General features: G+C 34.3%; 1 protein-coding gene across 2 annotated transcripts in view; it reads right to left on the reverse strand.

Annotated features, from left to right (window-relative positions):
* LOC149777160 (splicing factor ESS-2 homolog) overlaps window positions 1–20,687 on the reverse strand; it is a 35,432-nt gene extending 14,745 nt beyond the window's left edge. The window contains exons 1-5 of one of the 2 annotated variants that reach the window (XM_089941856.1): window positions 20,450–20,687; window positions 17,463–17,622; window positions 15,856–15,951; window positions 10,399–10,550; window positions 7,239–7,718 (exon numbers count right to left, since the gene is read on the reverse strand). In XM_089941856.1, the coding sequence (XP_089797982.1) occupies window positions 7,239–7,718; window positions 10,399–10,550; window positions 15,856–15,951; window positions 17,463–17,622; window positions 20,450–20,557 (996 nt within the window). In that variant the 5' untranslated portion in view covers window positions 20,558–20,687. Of the gene's footprint in view, window positions 1–7,238; window positions 7,719–10,398; window positions 10,551–15,840; window positions 15,952–17,462; window positions 17,623–20,449 lie in introns of both variants that reach the window. The other variant, XM_089941855.1, reaches the window with a different exon arrangement.
* Between the last annotated feature and the right edge of the window lie 416 nt (window positions 20,688–21,103).

Consider the following 21,103-nt stretch of genomic DNA (forward strand, 5'->3'; position numbering starts at 1 on the left):
AGAATAGTGAAAACAGTACTGTTTGTAATCATTAATTTATACTCACAACTTCAAGATTTTTGAACATGGATTTTATCAATGTACTTCACAACTACATGTATCATCTAGTCACCATGAAATCAGACATGCATCAAAATATTTGACAGGCCAACTTTTGAGATTTAGAACACTTATTTTTATCATTTATTTACCATGCAGTATTTATTTATTGGTCTCATATCCATTACCACATGAACAACCGATCATAAACACAGTGTGTGGGTGTTGCATGTTGTGTTCAGTTTATGCCTTACTTGTTAAAACTGGCTTCCATTAGTAAATATTCACATTATCATATCTGTACGAGAAAATGCGAGTGACTTTGATAATGACTACAAGATGGAAATATGTAATGTGACATTACAAATTTGACACAAACACTTCTCAACTCAATTTATGGGACATGCCCATTGGGGAAGTGACTTGGAAAGCTGTATTTGAGCTTGTTGCAGGAGTCATGGAACCTGATCTATAAATGTCTGGAACTTAATGATACTAAACTATTTAAATTCTGTCTGTAAAACATGTATCCCAAAGCTTTCCCATTCTGAACTACACCAAGTTTGAGCCTCTTGGGTCATAAATGTTCTCTAGTTAAACATTAAGTTGGATGTGAGGATCCCAGGAGACTATTTCTATCACAGGTACATAAGCTTTGAGTCATGACTTAAATCCTTGATGACATCCCCACTCACTGACCATATATAAAAAATACTGTGCGTGAAATAACAAATTTCTATATGCAAATGACATTGACCAAGACGTTCATCCTTTCCATCAGGGACTTAGCCTGTGAATCATTTTTAGATCTGCACTACATGACCATGTGTACACTTACTAGTCAAAAAAAAAAACGTACATGTATATATGAAACTGGCACAGGCCCTGGGATTTATCCATATACATCAAGGGATTATTATTTTTAGCCTTGTGGTTATTATTTTTAAACTGTTGAGATCCCGATCGTATGACACTGTGTATACTTTTAGGGTGTGAATAGATGAATCCTCACATCCAACTTAATGTTGCACATACAAATTTGTCTTATCACCAGTAGTTGTATATATCAATAGTGGGTGTTGATCTCAATAATGTCCATGTTATGGCCATGGGGCTAAGTCCCTCAAGGAGGGAAAGACCCTCAGGGCATTGCCAGGAGAACTTATGCAATCCAACCTATGTTAACAGTTAGGTCATTGATCACACCAGCAAATTCTTAGACATGTGTGACAAACAACTGTGGAGTTATTTAAAATCATTGCTAAGTTCACAGCCCCTCAGACTATATCAAAATTTAGCAAGAATATCTTGGATGGCACGTTATATTCCCACTCCATGTTTAATAGTCCTGTACAGTGATAATTAAAAATTTAGTGCAGAAAACATTTTCTTCTTTCATTCAAAGTGACTATGACCTTTGATTTTTTTCTTCTGTGAAATCAACAGGCTTATTTCTTACGAAAATGCGACTCATCCACAAAGGTTGTGTCAGGTCTTTGACATAAAAGCAATGTTATTGTGTGCAAACCATTTTTTTCTTGTTTCAATCAGTGACCCCCAAATTTATAGCCTTCTTCCATACCCCAAGTGCAAGCCATCACAAAGTTTGGTTAAAGCATGTCAAGCAGAACTAATCATATGGCATGGATACTATTATCTGTCATCCAACACATTGCTTTATCAATGCCAGCTATCCACAAAGTTTGGTAACTACTGATAATGAAGAACTCAAGTTATTGTGCAGATACCATTCCCCTTCTTTCAGCCAGTCACCTTGACCTTCTGAGTCCAAGGTCGAAAGAGTTTGTCCTTACCACAAGTGTAAGCTCTTCAAAATGATTGGTACCGTAGATGGAGCATTAGAGTTATTTGCTATCTTTCAGTCAGTCAGCTTGACCTTTGAGCTTTTGAGCCTGAAATTCACAGTTTCTCCTTAGCACAAGTGCGAAGTAATTCAGTTGGTGAACAACACAAGTTATTATGTACCAACCAAATTGGTAATAGACAGAACAACATATTAATATATTATCCTGTGCCTTAAGATGGGAGTACAGAAAGTAGTGGTAAAATCTACTCCCATGCAACTATCACTGTCATTTCCCCTGTCTACTGCTAATGTTTTATGAGTTTAAGGGCATTACATGCATACATATGAACATGTACATATGGAGGGATGGACTACATAATAACATCCGCCTCCATGCTTTCTTGAAAGCACAAGATAAAATCTGCATATGCTCTGACAATAAAGTCGTATCACCAATGAGTGAGTAAGACATTATTATTCAGGTAAATTTCATGATAAAAGCTTACCATAATGAGAACTCATTACAGATGTCATAAATTGTCACCACTACAGGTATGGACATTCTAACATACTTAGCTCCCCTTGTCAATGCTGAATGCTTTCTATTATGTAGGTTTATTCTCTCCCCCCATATGGCTGCATACAATAAAACTCACACAAGTTTGCTTAACTCTTTAGATACCATTGATGCATCCATGGGTGTGCTATAAATCCCTTTACAACCCCATTCATGGCTGAGCTATAAATCCCTTTACAACCCCATTAATGGCCAAGCTATAAATCCCTTTACAACCCCATCGATGGCTGAGCTATAAATCCCTTTACAACCCCATTCATGGCTGAGCCATAAATCCCTTCACAACCCCATTCATGGCTGAGCTATAGATCCCTTTACAACCCCATTAATGGCTAAGCTATAAATCCCTTTACAACCCCATTCATGGCTGAGCTATAAATCCCTTTACAACCCCATTCATGGCTGAGCTATAAATCCCTTTACAACCCCATTCATGGCTGAGCTATAAATCCCTTTACAACCCCATTCATGGCTGAGCTATAAATCCCTTTACAACCCCATTCATGGCTGAGCTATAAATCCCTTTACAACCCCATAGATATGTGCTGCAGATAACATCTGTTTGCTGTACATTGATGTGTACATTTGCTAACATAACCACTACTTGATTTCCCGGCTCTGCACATATGCATATGCTAACTTAATGCAGATCGGTTGAAAGAACACAAATTTTAAAGATTTATGATTATCGTTGCCAATGACACAATTCACTCAGTATTTTAATTCGAATTTGTAACATAATACGTCAAATTTAGACAAAAAGGAAGCACTTTTACAAACTTTGCAGATCAACTTGTAGTTTAGGTAAACCAATTACGGAATCAACCTAAGACTCAGTGTGTGTAGCCAGGTCCATTACTTAAAAATAATTAATCATTTATCCAATATTTCTTAAAATAAATATATGAAAAGATAGTTTCTAGCGTGGAAACAGATGTAATTGTTTAAAATATAACCTATTTTGGAGCAGCTGAAAATATTTTATACAACAGCCATCATAAAGCAAAATAAAAGTTGCAGTAGTTTTTCCATAAATTTCTAGTATATTGTAATCCTATTACATGTAACTGTTCAAAAATCATTCTGAACATAATCAACTTTAACTTTTTTCACTGGGTACGTGGGAAAGCCTGCCAGTAGCTTCTCGTGGATCGGTGGTTCTTTCCTGGGTTTTCCAGGGTTCTTCCTCCACTAGTTATACTGGCCGCCATGTATAGCCTATCTTGTGCTGAAAAATGGCGTAAAACCCTAGAACAACTTTTTTCACTCATTTCTAACTATTTTCACCAACTATGACCTCTTCTGGTTGGAAAGCATTCTTTATGATGGCATTAGTCAACGCTCTCTCAACCTCTATGGATATGGCTTTCTCGCTGCAGATAGATTACTTGGGAGAAAAATTCAAGCAGAATATTGATCTAAAAGGTACACCACGGCTTCAAAAGTTGTATTTCTATGTAATACACTGTGTCATCTATTGATTCATTTTGAGTATTTGTAAAAACATGTAACTCGGTGCATGGTTCCCCACTCTTTTCTAAATATAAATTTCCAGGTCATTTACTGGGTTTTTCCAGGATGAAATTAATTTGTTCAAGGTTCACATATGACCATTACGGAATGGAATTAACATTTTTGATTATAAAACATGCATTTTCTAAATCTAAAGATGGTTCTCTTTCAAAACTCTCCAAAACATATAAGCCAGAAAAGATAATCATGTACAAAACCACAAAATGTATCACATGAAACAAGTTTGACTATATTCCTATAAATTGGCATGTAAAGTCATTTCAATGTACAAAACACAAATTCTAACTTTATTTTGCTGACTGCATTACGTTGCTAAGTGGGAACAACATAATGAACATAAATCAGTTTTGTTTCCTTTCAAACCTTTAATTCTAAAGAATTTAATAGCAATATAGGGGCCCCAAGAGGCCAAGTGGTCTAAAGTGCTCTCCGTTAAGGATCACTGCCATCTCACCTCTATCTGCGTGGGTTCGAGTTTCGGATTTGGCTAATGTGGGTGAGAAAGCTAGCCAGTAGCTTCTCGTGGGTCAGTGGTTCTTTCCGGGGTTTTCCCGGGTTCTTCCTCCACCATTAATACTGGCCGCCATGTATAGCCTATCTTGTGCTGAAAAATGGCATTAAACCCTACAACAACAACAACTATAGCAATATATATATATATATATATATATATATATATATATATATATATATATATATATATATATATATATATATATATATATATATAATATGCATCTTATAAAAAGTAAATATTTCCTATTACAGTATAAAAAAACAATAAATGCAAATAATTAGAATCTTGTCTTGTAACGAAGAGAGTTTAACCCTGAATTTATCTCTGCCAATAAAATCCCAAACAAGATTTTTCAAACAACCTAATCTCTTTAAGACAATCTGGTTAAAAATCCATCATTTAAAAAACATTTTCAAAAGGGTTGATTTAAATTTTGGCAAAAGACCATCAAAATTATATACTGCTGTATAAACAAGGACTGAATTTTCTGTAAAATCAACTTGTCTTCTTGTAATTTGTTAAACCAGTCCCCAAACCGTATTGTTACAAGAGACTGAATAGTTTTTTTCACATATAATACAAAGGACAAGAATTTCTCATATCAGCTCGGAGATTTAACAATTTGGACTACAAATTTGGTTTAAAACGAATAGCAGTCCATTTTCTAATCATGGTTTCCTCCAAATATTCCCACCCTATTTTTCATATTTGGACATTTGGTTGAGGTGCGGGGTTTGTTGCAATTGCAAATCAAGTATTCATTATGTATTGAATCCGCTGACAGAAGACACGAAAATACATTGTTGCTGAAATTTTACCTGGATCTGGTCATTTGGATTTATAGTCACATGACTACACAACTCTTACAACCTACATGTCAATGACATCAGAGGTCATGCAGTCACGTGATATCAAAAATAAACCATCTCTAATGTTGCTGTAGGAAAACAAATCGAAAAAATAAACGTAAGTCACATAAGTTTTTTAGAAAAATGAAAAAACAAACTTAGCAAAAATATTTATTGTGAAAAAATGACCTAAAATCTGTAAATGTTGCAGCAATTTGAAGAAAACCAGATTTACAATGCAGAGAGCACATGTCAATGTGGTAGTCACGTGATACCAACAAAAACATCGCTGACACATGCTCGATACTTCTTGAAAATGGTTTTCTCCACCCTGCTGCAATACTGACAGGTTTCTGGTCATTGTTCTCAGAATAAATATGTTGAGAATTAAGTGTGCATTATATTTATTTATAAACATTAAGTGACTTCTATATAATATGTACAAATTCTATGTAGAAAAACTTTGGAAATTTGTTTATTGTCAATATCACATGCATATATGACCTCTGATGTCATTAATGTAGGTTGCGAGATTTGAATAGTCATGTGACGCGGAATGCAAATAGCCAGAACCAGGTCAAATTTCAGCAATGACGGACTGTAGTCTCGTCTGTCAGCAGATTAAAGACATGATGAATGCTATGCTCATGATTTTTGAGAAAATAAATCACATTCCTATCGCTTTCATGCAGGTATATCTTGATGAATGGTCGTTCAAGTTTGCTGGGCCGGCTAGTAAGCGGCTACCCTGTGCCAACACCAACTGGTGTCGGTGAATTCCAGCTTTTCAATAGGGAATGGACTCTGACCCTACACCCCAACATAAATGTCCAAATATCAAAAATGGGGTGACAAGGGTCAGAGGAAACTCGGACTAATGTCAAAGTGGTAGTCCCGTGATACAATAAAACTCCGGAAGCTGTTCTCGGAATATATAAATATGGAAAATTTAGTGCTCTTTCATTTTTGTATTTTTATTACAGCCAGTATACGACTTTCATTTAATACTTATTTTTTCTCTACAACATTTGAAAATGTGGGTTGTTATATTTGTGTACTCATATGACTAGCAAAGCAAATCATGATTACCAGGTCACAGTTCATCAACTCCAATTTTAATACTCACAATTTCTGAGAAAATAAGTAATTTTCATATCCATTTCATGCATGTATCACTTGATCTAACAATGTTTAAAGTTTGCTAGGCCATCCGGTAAGCGGCTACGCATTGCCACAGCGATGTTTGAGTCTTGTGATGCTAGAGTGGTTTTCATAGCTTCAACATAAGGAAAGATACGGTTATCTAGCTGACCTTGAAAATAAAAGTCTACCAGATGAATCTAATCCACTTTGGATTGACTCAGCACATGTTTATTGCAAGCACTCAAATGATACATACTGCACCCTTCGAATATTTTGGTTAGAACTCGATAAATTTAACTCATGATCAGTTTAGTTACGACTCAATTACGTGATTGTCAAGTGGTGGCAGAAAATTGCCAGGTTTTTCCCAACTTTCATCAATATTCCAGGTCTTTTCACGGTTGGGAAAAACATTATCATTTCTCCTGACTTTTTCCAGACTTCCTGGTAGTGTGGGAACCCTGTCAGTGGTATAAGACAGAGTTGGCAAGTCTTCCATTTTGAACTCAACACTCTAAATATGAGCTGTTGTACTAATTACATATATCTTATTAGTTCTTTTACTTCCCAAACCCTCTGGTATATAGTTACACCAATCAAAATTTAACACTCGAAGTTCAAAGGTTTTTTTATTTCTTCTGTCCCTCCAACTAGTTTTTATTGCTCACCAAAGAAAGAACATTTTCTCCAAAGTACGATTGGCAAAGTAATGTGATGAAAACTTGAGTTCATATATTCTCAAGGTACTGTGACCTTGCAGGGATTATCACTTACTCTGAATGCTGGTCCTGGTGTAGTTGCAGTGGGCATGTCATTTCCATCAAGCCTTAAGGGTGTACCCTCTATCTCTCCCCATGTCATTAGTGGAGACTCATCCACACCTGGGGCTGGGGAAGGTGTTGCAACAAAACCATACCCATTCACCATTGGTGACTGCTGTGGAATAACTTCCTTTCCATCATGGCCAATTCTGCCCTGGTTGACATGGGCTTTCTCTGAAGCTGCTTGTTTGAGCAAAGTCTTGCTTTTTCTTTCATTCCAGGGTCTGCCCTTAAACCGTGTATTTTCATGAATTATTTCCCTCGGTTTTTTCTTGCTCATTTCCATAAGTTCTTTAGAGGAGAAGTCCACACCATCAGGGACATACATAACAGCATTTCTAGTGGTATATTTCCAGGTATCAACACCAGCTGGACCATTCTCCAGTGCTGCTTGCTCCTCAATTCCTGGAAGGGCTAACCTTTGATTTTCTTCCTGTAATGAGTACAAAGAAAGTTCAATTTAACTACACACAGATTTAAGTAGTAGACTTTCTTACTGCAAAGTCTACAAGGAAAATCAATTTAACTGTTCACAAATTTAAGCAGCAGACTGATAATGGCTCTTGAATTGGGTGATGAATAGTATTACATGTTTTTCATGTCATCGCATAACCTTTTTCTTTCATTAATTCATGTCTTGTACAGATCATCACATAAATTTTTCTTGTGCATCCTTTTATTACAATTCCTAGCAAAGTCAAAATAATTACAAAAAACAACTCAGTTTTTATTTGTAAAACATTTATAGCCCTACTGCCCCACCAAAAAGTCCAAAACTTGTAGGTCCAAATTGTTCTAAAATATACGAAGATTTGAACAACTGATGTAGTGGCATGAATAATTTGTTCAGGTCATCTAATTATACACTGATGCAGTGGCATGAATGATTTGTTCATGTCATCTAATTATACACTGATGCAGTGGCATGAATAATTTGTTCAGGTCATCTAATTATACACTGATGCAGTGGCATGAATGATTTGTTCAGGTCATCTAATTATATACTGATATAGTGGCATGATGCAGCGGCATGAATAATTTGTTCAGGTCATCTAATTATACACTAATGCAGTGGTGGCATGAATAATTTGTTCAGGTCATCTAATTATACACTGATGCAGTGGTGGCATGAATGATTTGTTCATGTCATCTAATTATTCACTGATGCAGTGGTGGCATGAATAATTTGTTCATGTTATCTAATTATACACTGATGCAGTGGTGGCATGAATAATTTGTTCAGGTCATCTAATTATATACTGATGCAGTGGTGGCATGAATAATTTGTTCAGGTCATCTAATTATATACTGATGCAGTGGTGGCATGAATGATTTGTTCATGTCATCTAATTATACACTGATGCAGTGGTGGCATGAATGATTTGTTCATGTCATCTAATTATACACTGATGCAGTGGTGGCATGAATAATTTGTTCAGGTCATCTAATTATATACTGATATAGTGGCATGATGCAGCGGCATGAATAATTTGTTCAGGTCATCTAATTATACACTAATGCAGTGGTGGCATGAATAATTTGTTCAGGTCATCTAATTATACACTGATGCATTGGTGGCATGAATGATTTGTTCATGTCATCTAATTATACACTGATGCAGTGGTGGCATGAATAATTTGTTCAGGTCATCTAATTATACACTGATGCAGTGGTGGCATGAATAATTTGTTCAGGTCATCTAATTATACACTGATGCAGTGGTGGCATAAATAATTTGTTCAGGTCATCTAATTATACACTGATGCAGTGGTGGCCTGAATGATTTGTTCATGTCATCTAATTATACACTGATGCAGTGGTGGCATGAATAATTTGTTCAGGTCATCTAATTATACACTGATGCAGTGGCATGAATAATTTGTTCAGGTCATCTAATTATACAATGATGCGGTGGTGGCATGAATAATTTGTTCAGGTCATCTAATTATACACTGATCCTGTGACATGAATAATTTATTTCAGGTCATCTAATTATACACTGATCCAATGACATGAATAATTTGTTCAGGTCATCTAATTATACACTGATCCAGTGACGAATAATTTGTTCAGGTCATCTAATTATACACTGATGCAGTGGTGGCATGAATAATTTGTTCAGGTCATCTAATTATACACTGATGCAGTGGCATGAATAATTTGTTCAGGTCATCTAATTATACAATGATGCGGTGGTGGCATGAATAATTTGTTCAGGTCATCTAATTATACACTGATCCTGTGACATGAATAATTTATTTCAGGTCATCTAATTATACACTGATCCAATGGCATGAATAATTTGTTCAGGTCATCTAATTATACACTGATCCAGTGACGAATAATTTGTTCAGGTCATCTAATTATACACTGATCCAGTGACATGAATAATTTGTTCAGATCATCTAATTATACCTAATTATACACGTGTCTTTTACATGTCATTTGTCGGATTCTCTGTGACTGTTTCATTGAGTGACTACCGTAAACATTAAAGTGGGTGTATTTTTTATAGAAACTCTAGATTATTTCAGCATTGGTAACTATAAGACAACCACATCTAACATAATACTTATATACATGTTTTATTAAATACACACCCCAGTTTTGGGTTCAAACTGCAAAAATTTCAATTTTTGTTGTTGTAAGGGTAACGTATTAATAGACATGCATCCAGTCATTTAATTCAATGATTCTGGAATGAACTCAAGTGAATGAAGCATTAAATATTAGTCACTGCGACCTACTTCTGTTTTTAGGGTACAGTAATTATCAAGATGCATCCTGTCACACGTCATGAATCTAGGGGACAGTTTACCCCCCACCCCATAGATACTATGAAACACACCTGAAACTGCTGCTCACTTCTCTACATCAAACAAGTGAACTAAAAAGCTTTTGGACAACCCTAGATCTAGGATGAGGCTGGATAGTATGAGAGATGCAGCAAGCTATGGCTGGATTTCAAAATATGCTTCTGGGAAAATTAAATTGTACCATTCTGTAGCCCCCAAATAGAAAAGAATCAATTACAAAGAATATTTCAATCATCATATATAAGCATAATTTATACCTACTAGGTTTTAACTATGATGGGATTAAAGCATGCCTACCTCTGTTCTATTTTTCTCATTTTCAAATAACCAGGCATGTTTTTCACAGTGTTTCTTCTGTGTCTCCTCAAGAATCTCTGCAAACGACGCATTGTCTTCACTGGTGTTCTTCATCAGGAACTTGTCAAGGTGAACAACTCTATTTGTCTGATCTAAGGACAAAAAAAACCCAAGCAGTCGTTTCATGAAACTGAATATTCTTAAGATCCACCTCCTTGAATCTAACAAAAATAACATTGATGACAATATACCTGAATCTCTGAATGTACATGTAGTACAGCAAACACTGTGCCAGAATTTTAGAACTAACATAGATCACTGGACTATATTTAGCTGTACCTTAAACCAGCAAGTGTAGCATCATCAATACACTTTGTATGTTCTGTCTTTTGTCATGCATTCAGTTACTGAAGAAAATAAAAATGTACACAAGAACATAATGATGCTGTGGGTTAGAATGTTACGTCATACCAGTCTTTGCTTTAACTTCAGACTGTAACTGTCTTTTGAAGCTGACATACAATTTTTATAACATGACATGAGCAATGCAGTAAAAGAACAATAAGTGTACATTTTTTTAATGCCCCGCCATGAATGTGGAAGGAACAGCCATGAATGTGGAAGGAACATATAGTCAATGTTGCATATAGGACCCTAAACACAGGGGACTGATGCTCATCTAGGCAATATAAATTTCCATGAATTCAAGCATACCTGTCAACTCTCATGCCAGGTGAAAAAACTCCCAATTTTTGGGGTTGTTCCACACCTACATCTCGATTTCATAATATATCCTGATTTTTTAAGAGAACTCCCAATTATTACATTATGTCTCTTAATTTTCATTTCTCGTAAAATCATCATACATAGATGTATCATATGCAATCCACAGAAGCCATGTTCTATTTTATCATCTGCTAATATTGTGGTGATGAAATAATTATCACACTGCAAAGAAACTGCTTCTTCACTAAACAGAATGTTAAGTTTAACATTATTCACATAAATTTAAGATTATTTTTTTTACCCCTACAAGAACAATAAAATCAGAAAATAAACCAGAACAAAAAAAGAAACCACAGCAATAAAATTGTCAGCAATTAATTTCAGTCCCAAAAATGATCACTGTGAATGCTGAAGCTCCATCTCCACCAACGAAACTTAGATGATTAAACACCTGGCATTACTGTACCATATATACAAATGTTAATAACCATCATCAAATTAAAAGGGACAAAAAATACATAAGCAACAAATGTGCCCCTACCAAAGAATAATTCAGAATAAATGTTTTATAGTAAAATTGTTAAATTCCTTACGAGCTGACAATAAGGAAATAAGGTGTGATATAAAATGAGGGAAAATTAGTTGCCACACGTATGATAGCTTGAGAATGCTTATTTTTAGGCACCATTAATTGCAACAAATTAGAGCATCATTTACTTGCCAATGATGTTTACATAACACACACTGTAGGACATGGCTTCTTTGAACTATCTTGAAGGGTCAGTCCCACGGTCTTTCTTGCTTGAGACTAACCTTTAGCTATTGTGCAGTTTGGCCATAGCTTACCAGAATATGAATCGAGAGCATGTCCAAGGGAAAAAAAGTCACATCACAGGAAGAAACAGCAAGTCCATTGAGAATTTCATACATATTAGACCCAGAAGATCAGTTAATTTTCAGTGAAAATGAGGCTTAAAAAATGCAGCAAAAAATCTGATTTTAGGTCCCAATCTCCTTATTTTTTTAATTCTGTCTCCCAACTTGGCCTTTGAAAGGTGACAGGTATGTTCAATGTAAGACTATTTCTTCCTTTTAATTGTTGATTGTTCAAACCATCTCAAATATTCTTCAGCAACAGCAAAATTTTCAAATGAGTTGCTGGGGTACACATATTGGGTGTCAGCTTGGCACTATTTTCATTTTGGACAAAGCAGACATCATTACAAGTCTTTTATTGTAAAAACCCATGTCATTATAATTGTCTATTCAGGGAGTGTAGTGACAAGATTTTACGACGCTCATTGTGGCAGCCATATTGACTGTAACACTGGCACCATTTGCATTTAAAACCAACTGGACATCATATGAATTATTTAAGTCAAAAACCCCATGTTGATATGACTTTCTGTTCAAGTAAAGCTGTGACAACCAAAGGGGCCATATTTGATGTCACATCTGCACCATTTTTATGCAGTACCAGTTAGGCATCATAAGAATTCTTTCAATGAAAATGACATGTTTATAAGACGAATCATTCTAGACAAGTAATGATAAGATTTTCAAGATGGCTGCCATGGTGGCCATAATTGATATCAGATCAGCACCATTTTCATTTTGAACCAACTAATGCAGGTATCATAAAAAGTCTGGTGGCGAGTTTATGTGGCAGGAGGAAGTAGCCTAGTGCTGAGCTCTGTAGCATCAAGGTCATGCATGATACACTAAAGTGGGTGGTATTATAGAAAGGTAGACAGATGTAGCTCTACAATGATACCAAATAATCTGGAGTATCTAGCTGCACTACAAAATATAGAGGGAAAACCTCTTTTTTTTTAATCCAATTTTTTTCTACCCGAAATTCGCCTGTGGTCTGGGACATCATGTTATACATCTGTGGCATGATGCCCCAGTCAGGGTTCATACTGAACTATGAATGATAAATGCAAAGACTTTTCCCAAATTTTCAAAGACCACAAACAGAGATTTCCGAGACCTATTTTTGCTAACATTGTGTATACAGGTTATATGAGAAAACAACGAATGCCAAATACTACAATACTGTTTACTGATTAAAGTCAAACTATAATTAATTTCCTAAAATAGCATTATAATGATCTGGAAAATAGGTTAACATTTGTTATTTTTTCAGAAATATGTAACATACGTGTCAGATTTAATACAAAATAAATTGTTCTCTTAACAGACATCAGCACTGCTTTAAATGCATTATTATATTTGCCTTTTTTTCTGGTGCTACTTGTTCTGCAGATTTTTTATTTTGTTGGTGCTTATATCCTTGAAACGAAACAAAATGAATTATCATTGCAAGAATTTTAATGAATCTAAATGAAAACAAATAACTTCATGATGTATGAAAGTAATTTTAATTCGGTTTTACATACTAGTAAGAAACGCTATTTAGACACAAATTACCATTTGAAAAATGGCTTCTGAAAAAGTGAAATAAAATATAGGGGTACAAACAAACGGGGATGTATAGTCAGACTATAGGTACACAAATCAATTTCGGCAAAGTGATTTTTTTTTAAAAATTTTTTTTATACCACTGGGGAAAAAGGTCGATGGTTGGCAATGAGAAACGGGGACATTCCGTCAACTGGAAACACATTTTTTCATTCTTTTTTTTTATTTGCCTAATCAAATGACTTGACTTCCTACAGTTAAAGCTTCACAGCACACGTTGATGCCATTTTTTTTAATACTCGCAATTCAAGAACAACAACTCTTGCTTAACTCTACTATAGTGTATGCATGCGCACTTTGAAACTTTATCCGTGAATTGAAATTATTACAATGGATGTTTCTATATTAAACCAAGGAACATTATTATGTAGAAAAAAATTTTCGAAAATGATTTTAGTCCCTCAAACGTGTTAAATAAACCGACGGTATAAGTAAATTTAAATGGACCCTCTTTTGCCATATCTCCCAAATCATCAAACTAAACAATATCTTATTTTATACCAAAAAGTAATGAGTTACCATTATTTTTCCCAAAACTACCAATTGCTTATACTTCTGCATCTTTGTTCCACTAAATGACCAGTATGTAGTTACTAATTTGCAATTACCTTTGGCATGACTTGTAAGGGCTCCTTCTCCCATTGAAGCCAAGTTGACCGTCTTTTTACACAATGTACAAAACGCCTTTCGTTTACATAATTTATCCTTTTGCTGCCATTCCTTGTATTTCTCTTGTTCAATCCAGATATCGTTGAAAAAGCAAAGACCTAGCATTTTAAACACTGAAGATGTAAATCGACTGAACAAATTTTGAATGCTCGAGCGTAATACTTTCGCGCAATTTCTACGTAGAGTGAATTAGTGTAATGAACATTTTGATTGGCCAAAGCTGATGGACTCGTCCAATCAAATTGAATGATTCGTCAAAAGAAAGAAGCCAGGAAAACCAGCTACATCCGAAGCTAACGACCTTAGGCAATTTTATTTCTGACCTCCTTTGATGAAGTGTGTAGCCGTCTTGCTTTGATGAAAAGTGCATGTGTTATTGAAAACGCCGCCGAGGCCAACTTTGGATGGCCAAACAGAGCCTCTTTTGTTATTGCGGCGGCAATGAAACTGAACGGGTCATCAAAAGAACATAACCACGATAACTAGATTACATCCGAATCTAACAACCTCGGAAAATTTTATTTGTGATTCTGGAAAGAAATTACAAATTTTTAGGTTTATTTCAATTTTCAAAGACTTTTAAAGACCTCAGGGTAATATGCTCGATTTTCCCAAACTTTCAAGGCCTTGAAAATGCTACCTCATTTTTCCCAAACTCTCAAATACCTTCAAAGACCGTACGAACCCTGCCAGTGCTAGACATCACTATAAACCTCCACACTGCAGACATCATAGCGATATGACTGAGAAATTGTTAACGCTATGTTAAAAACCCAAATCACACACACACACCCTTCCAGGGATGGTGTTATCACCTATGTAGTGGTTGCCAAGATGTCAAGAACCAACCATACCATCCCTCACTGAGAAATTTGTTTTCCCATTTGTGATTGTAATTAATATTGTTTTTATACTTGTGCCACCATTTTAATGTATTCTCATTGTCTTTCTTGTTTGACCATATAAATCATGATGAATTTGCATCTAAAAATGTATTATTTATGTTTTAGGTTGCATCTATGAATGCTAATTATAATGAATTGATAAGGCTTAAAAATTAACATGTTTAAATGGCTAAGCTTAGTTTGCTACCTGTAAACATTTACAAAATAGGCAACCATATAAACAGACATGCATGTAGCTGGCATTGATGCAGAACTATCAGTTCCAATTAAATGATATATTTCCAGATCTCCATAGAATTTTCATGCTAATTTGTTTCTTAAAGTATGTAGCTGTGATTTTCACACTGAATGCGGCACTGCCAAGAAAATGTAGACGTTGACTAGTACTAATTATAGCACACATTACATAACATTACAAATCAAACTGATTGACTGATAATGCTGATAAAATGGCTTTGAACTAAAATATTTACCTTTAAACATGATATGGACTTGAAATGAAAGTTTCAAATGATTTATTTAAATACAAAGCCCTTACAAGAGAAGCCATATCTATACTAAGTCACAATAAGTGATTCAAGCCATGATCTAAAAAAATTCTTTGGAAATTAATGTTGACAAAGAAAAGAATACACACAGAAGACCTAAAGAATGATACCTTTTGTTTCTATACCTGTATCCTTGACTTCGGTCTTTTTAGTTTTGATTTCTGCTGGGCGTGTAGGGGATCCATGATGATCTGGAGTTTCAAATGTTGCTGGAGTTGCACCTGCATTAGAAAATTTTAGGAAAAAAATGACTGTAAATTTAAGACCCTAATGTTCCAAAAACAAGGCAAATAAATATTTTATGTTAGGTTCTAGGAGTTGCAAAATTCTGTGGATATAAGTCCTTGTTTCAACCCAGTTGTTTATTATTATTATTATTTTTACAAAAATGGAGGGGGTGGGATCAGCATCTAAAAGGTCATTTTAAAAAAATTAACAAATTCCATTGATTATCAATTTTCTGCCAAGTACAGTTACTTTTCCACCCTAAATACAGGTTTCTTTTTAGAACTGTCAATGTCTGAATTATGCATTTTATTGTTGGGCAGACCATTTAGACACATCCAGGAAATATAAATGTTGCAGGAAAAAAACCATTTCGTAAGTTTGTGTGAAAGTAAGAAAATAGATGTCAGGATTCGAATGGACCTAGCAAATGGCTTTTGGGGAGGTGGTTATAGAAATGATGCTTCTTTATGCACATTTTTTAATGGAATCACTATTTATAGATAAAAGCAGATTTCACTGGTGAGTAAATGTACTGAACTATTTTATCTTATGTTACATTGTTTCATATACATGCACATGCAATAAATATTATATATGTAATAACTATTTTAAGTACTTGTGTTTAATCTGGAACAAGCTGATAGCAGTGACAATGAGCTGACAGTATTGCGCACACTTGTATCCCACTAATTTCTTGGTGGATGGGTTGGGGGTTAATGCATCATTCTTTTCAGCTAAATGACATGGTTGGTTATAACATGGTTCAGTACATAGCACGGTCCCCATTTCTGGACCCCAAAAATTGTGTTACAGTGGGTCACACTGTAGATACAAAATAACAAAATAATTTTATATTTCATGTATTTTTTAATTTTAGAAATGACAACAAAAAATTGAACCAGCTTTTATTTGACCATGACTAGTTTGGAACCATATCACTTTCCGAGAATATCACATTCAGAGAAAGACGGTTTATGTTAATGAAGTAGATTTTCTATCAAATGAAAGACTGATTCATCTAATAATATTCAGTTCACGAAAATGTCTTCCCAGCATACATGATGCATTCTAAGGAAATATCAATCATATCAATATGTAACTAAAGCCTCTTTAAGCATTGCATTGATTTTGACCCTTTAATAAAACACAGTCAAACACATCACTTGTCATCTGACTCTAATTTATTCCATAAATAAGAACAAAAGAAATTGAAATAACCTTTTATGCATATAATGCAAAACAATAAAATAGCTGCTAGACTTAGCATCATCATTTATCACCACTTTCACTTTCTAAGATTTATTCCAAATTATACTGAAAACTGTCAGGGGCTTTGGAAGTAGAAAATCATATTTTTCACGTAATCCTCTGTTTTATGGCAGGTATATATTTTGATATCCTGGCAACAATAATATAACCAGTCAATGACTATGCCATCCCATGTTTTTGAAAGAAATAATACATTAAGTGAACCATATATACTTCACACATTCTTACTACTCACGAATAGAAAATCCAGTGTCAGGCCTATCTTTGCTATATTTGATTTGTATTTCTCTCAGCTTCACAAGGTCATTCTTTTCTAGTGCCTCAAAGTACTCTGCCTGAGCTTTCAGTTTTGGAAGGTCAGGGAAGAAATCAGCCTCTATAATTTGTTCAATCTCCTGCAAATATTAATATATATATATATATATATATATATATATATATATATATATATATATATATATATATATATATATATATATATATAATTGTGTGTGTGTGAGACATTATGTAAACAAAAAAATAATAATGTGGCAGCCAAATATTGTGAACTATAATTTAAGAATACTGAAAGAAGTTTATCCACTGCACTGTGTCTTGTCCACTATGCTCAGGCTTTCTAATTCTACTCTTCCGGTCTACTTTAGAACGAATGTGACTACAGTATTAGGCATTATGTATAGAAATAATGAATACTCAAAAGTAATTTCAATTCAAATTCAGTTTACTTTCACGACCATGTAGAAATTAAAATGGCATACATTTTTCAACTTATTCATTTACTATATAGCATGCATATCATCTAGTTCACAACATCTTGGATTCTCCTGTATTTGTTCAGTCAGGCCAAGATGTAGAGATTGTTACTAAATCCTGAAAAGACTTGCTGAATGAAATAAACAATCAACGAAGCAAACATGATCTAGTTGCAGACACTCTGAAGTAGACCGGAAGTGTAATAATAGAAAGCAGTCAACCAAACACAAAGCAACAGATCAACTTTGCAATAAAAGTGGTCAATTAAAATAAGTAAGGTACTTAAATGGTATAGGGAAAAAAGGTGTGAAATCTCTTCTTTATGATGGTATAACTTAAAAGCGATTAAATGTTTAGGTACTATAGAAAAATTAAAACAGAGTCATTGAGGATTCAGACTGTGAACTGCAAGAGTTACTTACCTTGTGTTAATTAGGAGGGGAGGGTTACCCCTTTTGACTGATAGAATCTAGTGCCTGTCTGCACTGCGCCTACTGATAACCCAATTTTCAGTTGACCAATACGAATGCAATATTCCATACAATGCACTGCACATTATGTGGGTGTAATCATGGCCATGTAAAGCAGTAGCATGGGGAAAATGGTCTTACATTCCTTACAGCTAAGTCAAGCTTTGTGCAGGAAAACAAAGTCAAATGCCTGAGTTAAATGTTGACACCAAATTTATTTTGCTATGCAAACTGAAGTTTGAAATGTCAGCATTGATTCTTACAAAGGTTGCATGAGTTGTCCTTCGTTCTTATTTAGTATTTGTATGATCTGTAGGTAAACTCTCCCTGTGATGACCACTATGGTAACACATATATTGGTTTGTCAAGTCATACTGAAAAGATTTATTGAATTCAACTCCAAAAACTGTTCCAATAACACACTTCATCATCATCGAACAAAATATTGACACTGATATTATAGTAAAAGTCACTGAGGTCATGCATGCATTCAGAACTAATTACTTCTGTAACGTGTATTGTTGTTTAGAATTTGATTAGGCCAAAAAAGTAAGTGTTTATGTTCCCTGTTTTTTGTCACCAACCCTTTGATCCACCCCCCATAAAAAACTGATAAAAAACAAAAATTCCCAAAACTGAATTGTGCATCTAACTGAGCTTTGTTCTGCCAGTACTTCAACCACTAAGTACATTGTTATATAAAAATGATGCAATAGGAAACACATTTTATGGAACTTACACTACCCTTGAATTGGTGAAAATTCATTTTATTTGGATCCTCATGAATCTCTATCCCTATGAAATGTCATTATTTACACAACATGACAAACACATATAGCAAAGTTCAGTGTTAACAAATCTGGACATATTTGGACATAGGCAACCTAAAGGTGTCATCCAGTACAACCTGGATTGAATGTTTTATCCTGTGATCTCACAATAAAAGCTATTTATGTTGAAATAAAAAAATTGCATTATCTTATACTCTGACGATTTGGTCATTTCTTGGCCCAGTTAAGTACCTGGCCACCAATCTGCTGTTTTCATGTGACATTACAAAACATGTGCACTTCCATAACTGCCATATTGATTCCCTAGCTACACAAACCGACACATAAAAACATTGTTCCAACAACATAATTATGAAGGCACATATCATTTTGTGTGTAAAGATAATCCTAATACACCATAATCTGTTGTGTATGTCAACCACATAAGACAAAATTCTTGACTTCACCACTATTTTCTTTATAAAAAAACTGACATTTCAATCATCTCTGTTATTCTTTTATAAACAAATAGATCCATCAAAAGAAAGAATGCATAAACAAATGTCTGCACAAACAAGTACAGTATATAATGATTTTCAATTTTCATGGGCTGAAATCAATCATTTCCTCATCATTCAAGTTAAAAAGTCAATTGTCAATATGTAATTTCATATTTCTATAAGCATTTCAAGAATACTTGATTTTGACATTCGATGCAAAATCATGTTCCATTAGGCACATGCTTCATTTTAATACACTTAAGATGAAACATTTTTGAACAGTTCTTGCTTTCATTCAATATCATCCCCCATTCATAATGTGCACCACAAATAAAATAATTGACCGCATTAATTAAAATTCGTTTGTCAGCTGTCTTTGACACAAGCACTTACTTTTGTGACAAGTATTTGTACATACAAGTTCTGGAATAATACGCAAGTTATTAAGTTCCGTATCTGATATCGTATCCCAACGATCATTGTCTGGAAATATTCGTTCAAGATGACCATCTTGGGGACATGATACAAAATAATTTAAGACAACAAAAACATAAAAGTCCTAGGCAATAAAAAAAATTCGTACGAAAGTTTCTTGACAGTGAATCAGGATTGAATAGATTTTGGTCAAACTAAAGTAGTATTAAATTTTACAACAATTAATAGTTAATTTAAGATGAGTAAATGCTCCTACATGATAACGTCTACATAAATTATCGTTAAGATTCGAACCTCAGTGTAGGTTTCTTCATCCAGAACTTTAACAACAGGCTTTTTGTTTACTTCTGGAACTGTCGACTTCAACACAACGCTTTTCTCGCCAGATGTTACCAACGCCATAGTTTTGTTATATAACTGTCAATAATATCTTTACCACTTTTAATTAGTCTTATTGCATATATGTTTGCAAACTGAACCAATGACAATTGAAGTCAACGTTCTTTCGACATCGTACTATTTAGCGGATGCGGAAGTGAGGTTCGTTGTTAGATTGGTTCTACTACTGTATTTTAGAGATCTTCTTACATTTAACACTTTTCACTTTTCTGGTCCGTGTATTTACCGCAAACCACCGCAAACTACCACAAACCTAACGCAAAAAACTATATATATATATATATATATATATATATATATATATATATATATATATATATATATATATATATATATATATGAATGTTTTAGTGGTTATGAGAAAGAAATGCACATACCGTAGCAACACTTTAAAGTTGCAAATCGGACTCTGTGTAAAATTAATAGCCTAATTTTAAAATTTCTTCACATATTATATAAGTTTCACATTTTGTTAACTTGTAACATATTTTCACAGATAAATTATATATATATGCTAATTTATCTGTGAAAATATGTTACAAGTTAACA

Source organism: Sinohyriopsis cumingii, chromosome 18 (assembly GCF_028554795.1).
Source record: "Sinohyriopsis cumingii isolate HCF-2022 chromosome 18, ASM2855479v2, whole genome shotgun sequence".
Classification (NCBI taxonomy): domain Eukaryota; kingdom Metazoa; phylum Mollusca; class Bivalvia; order Unionida; family Unionidae; genus Sinohyriopsis; species Sinohyriopsis cumingii.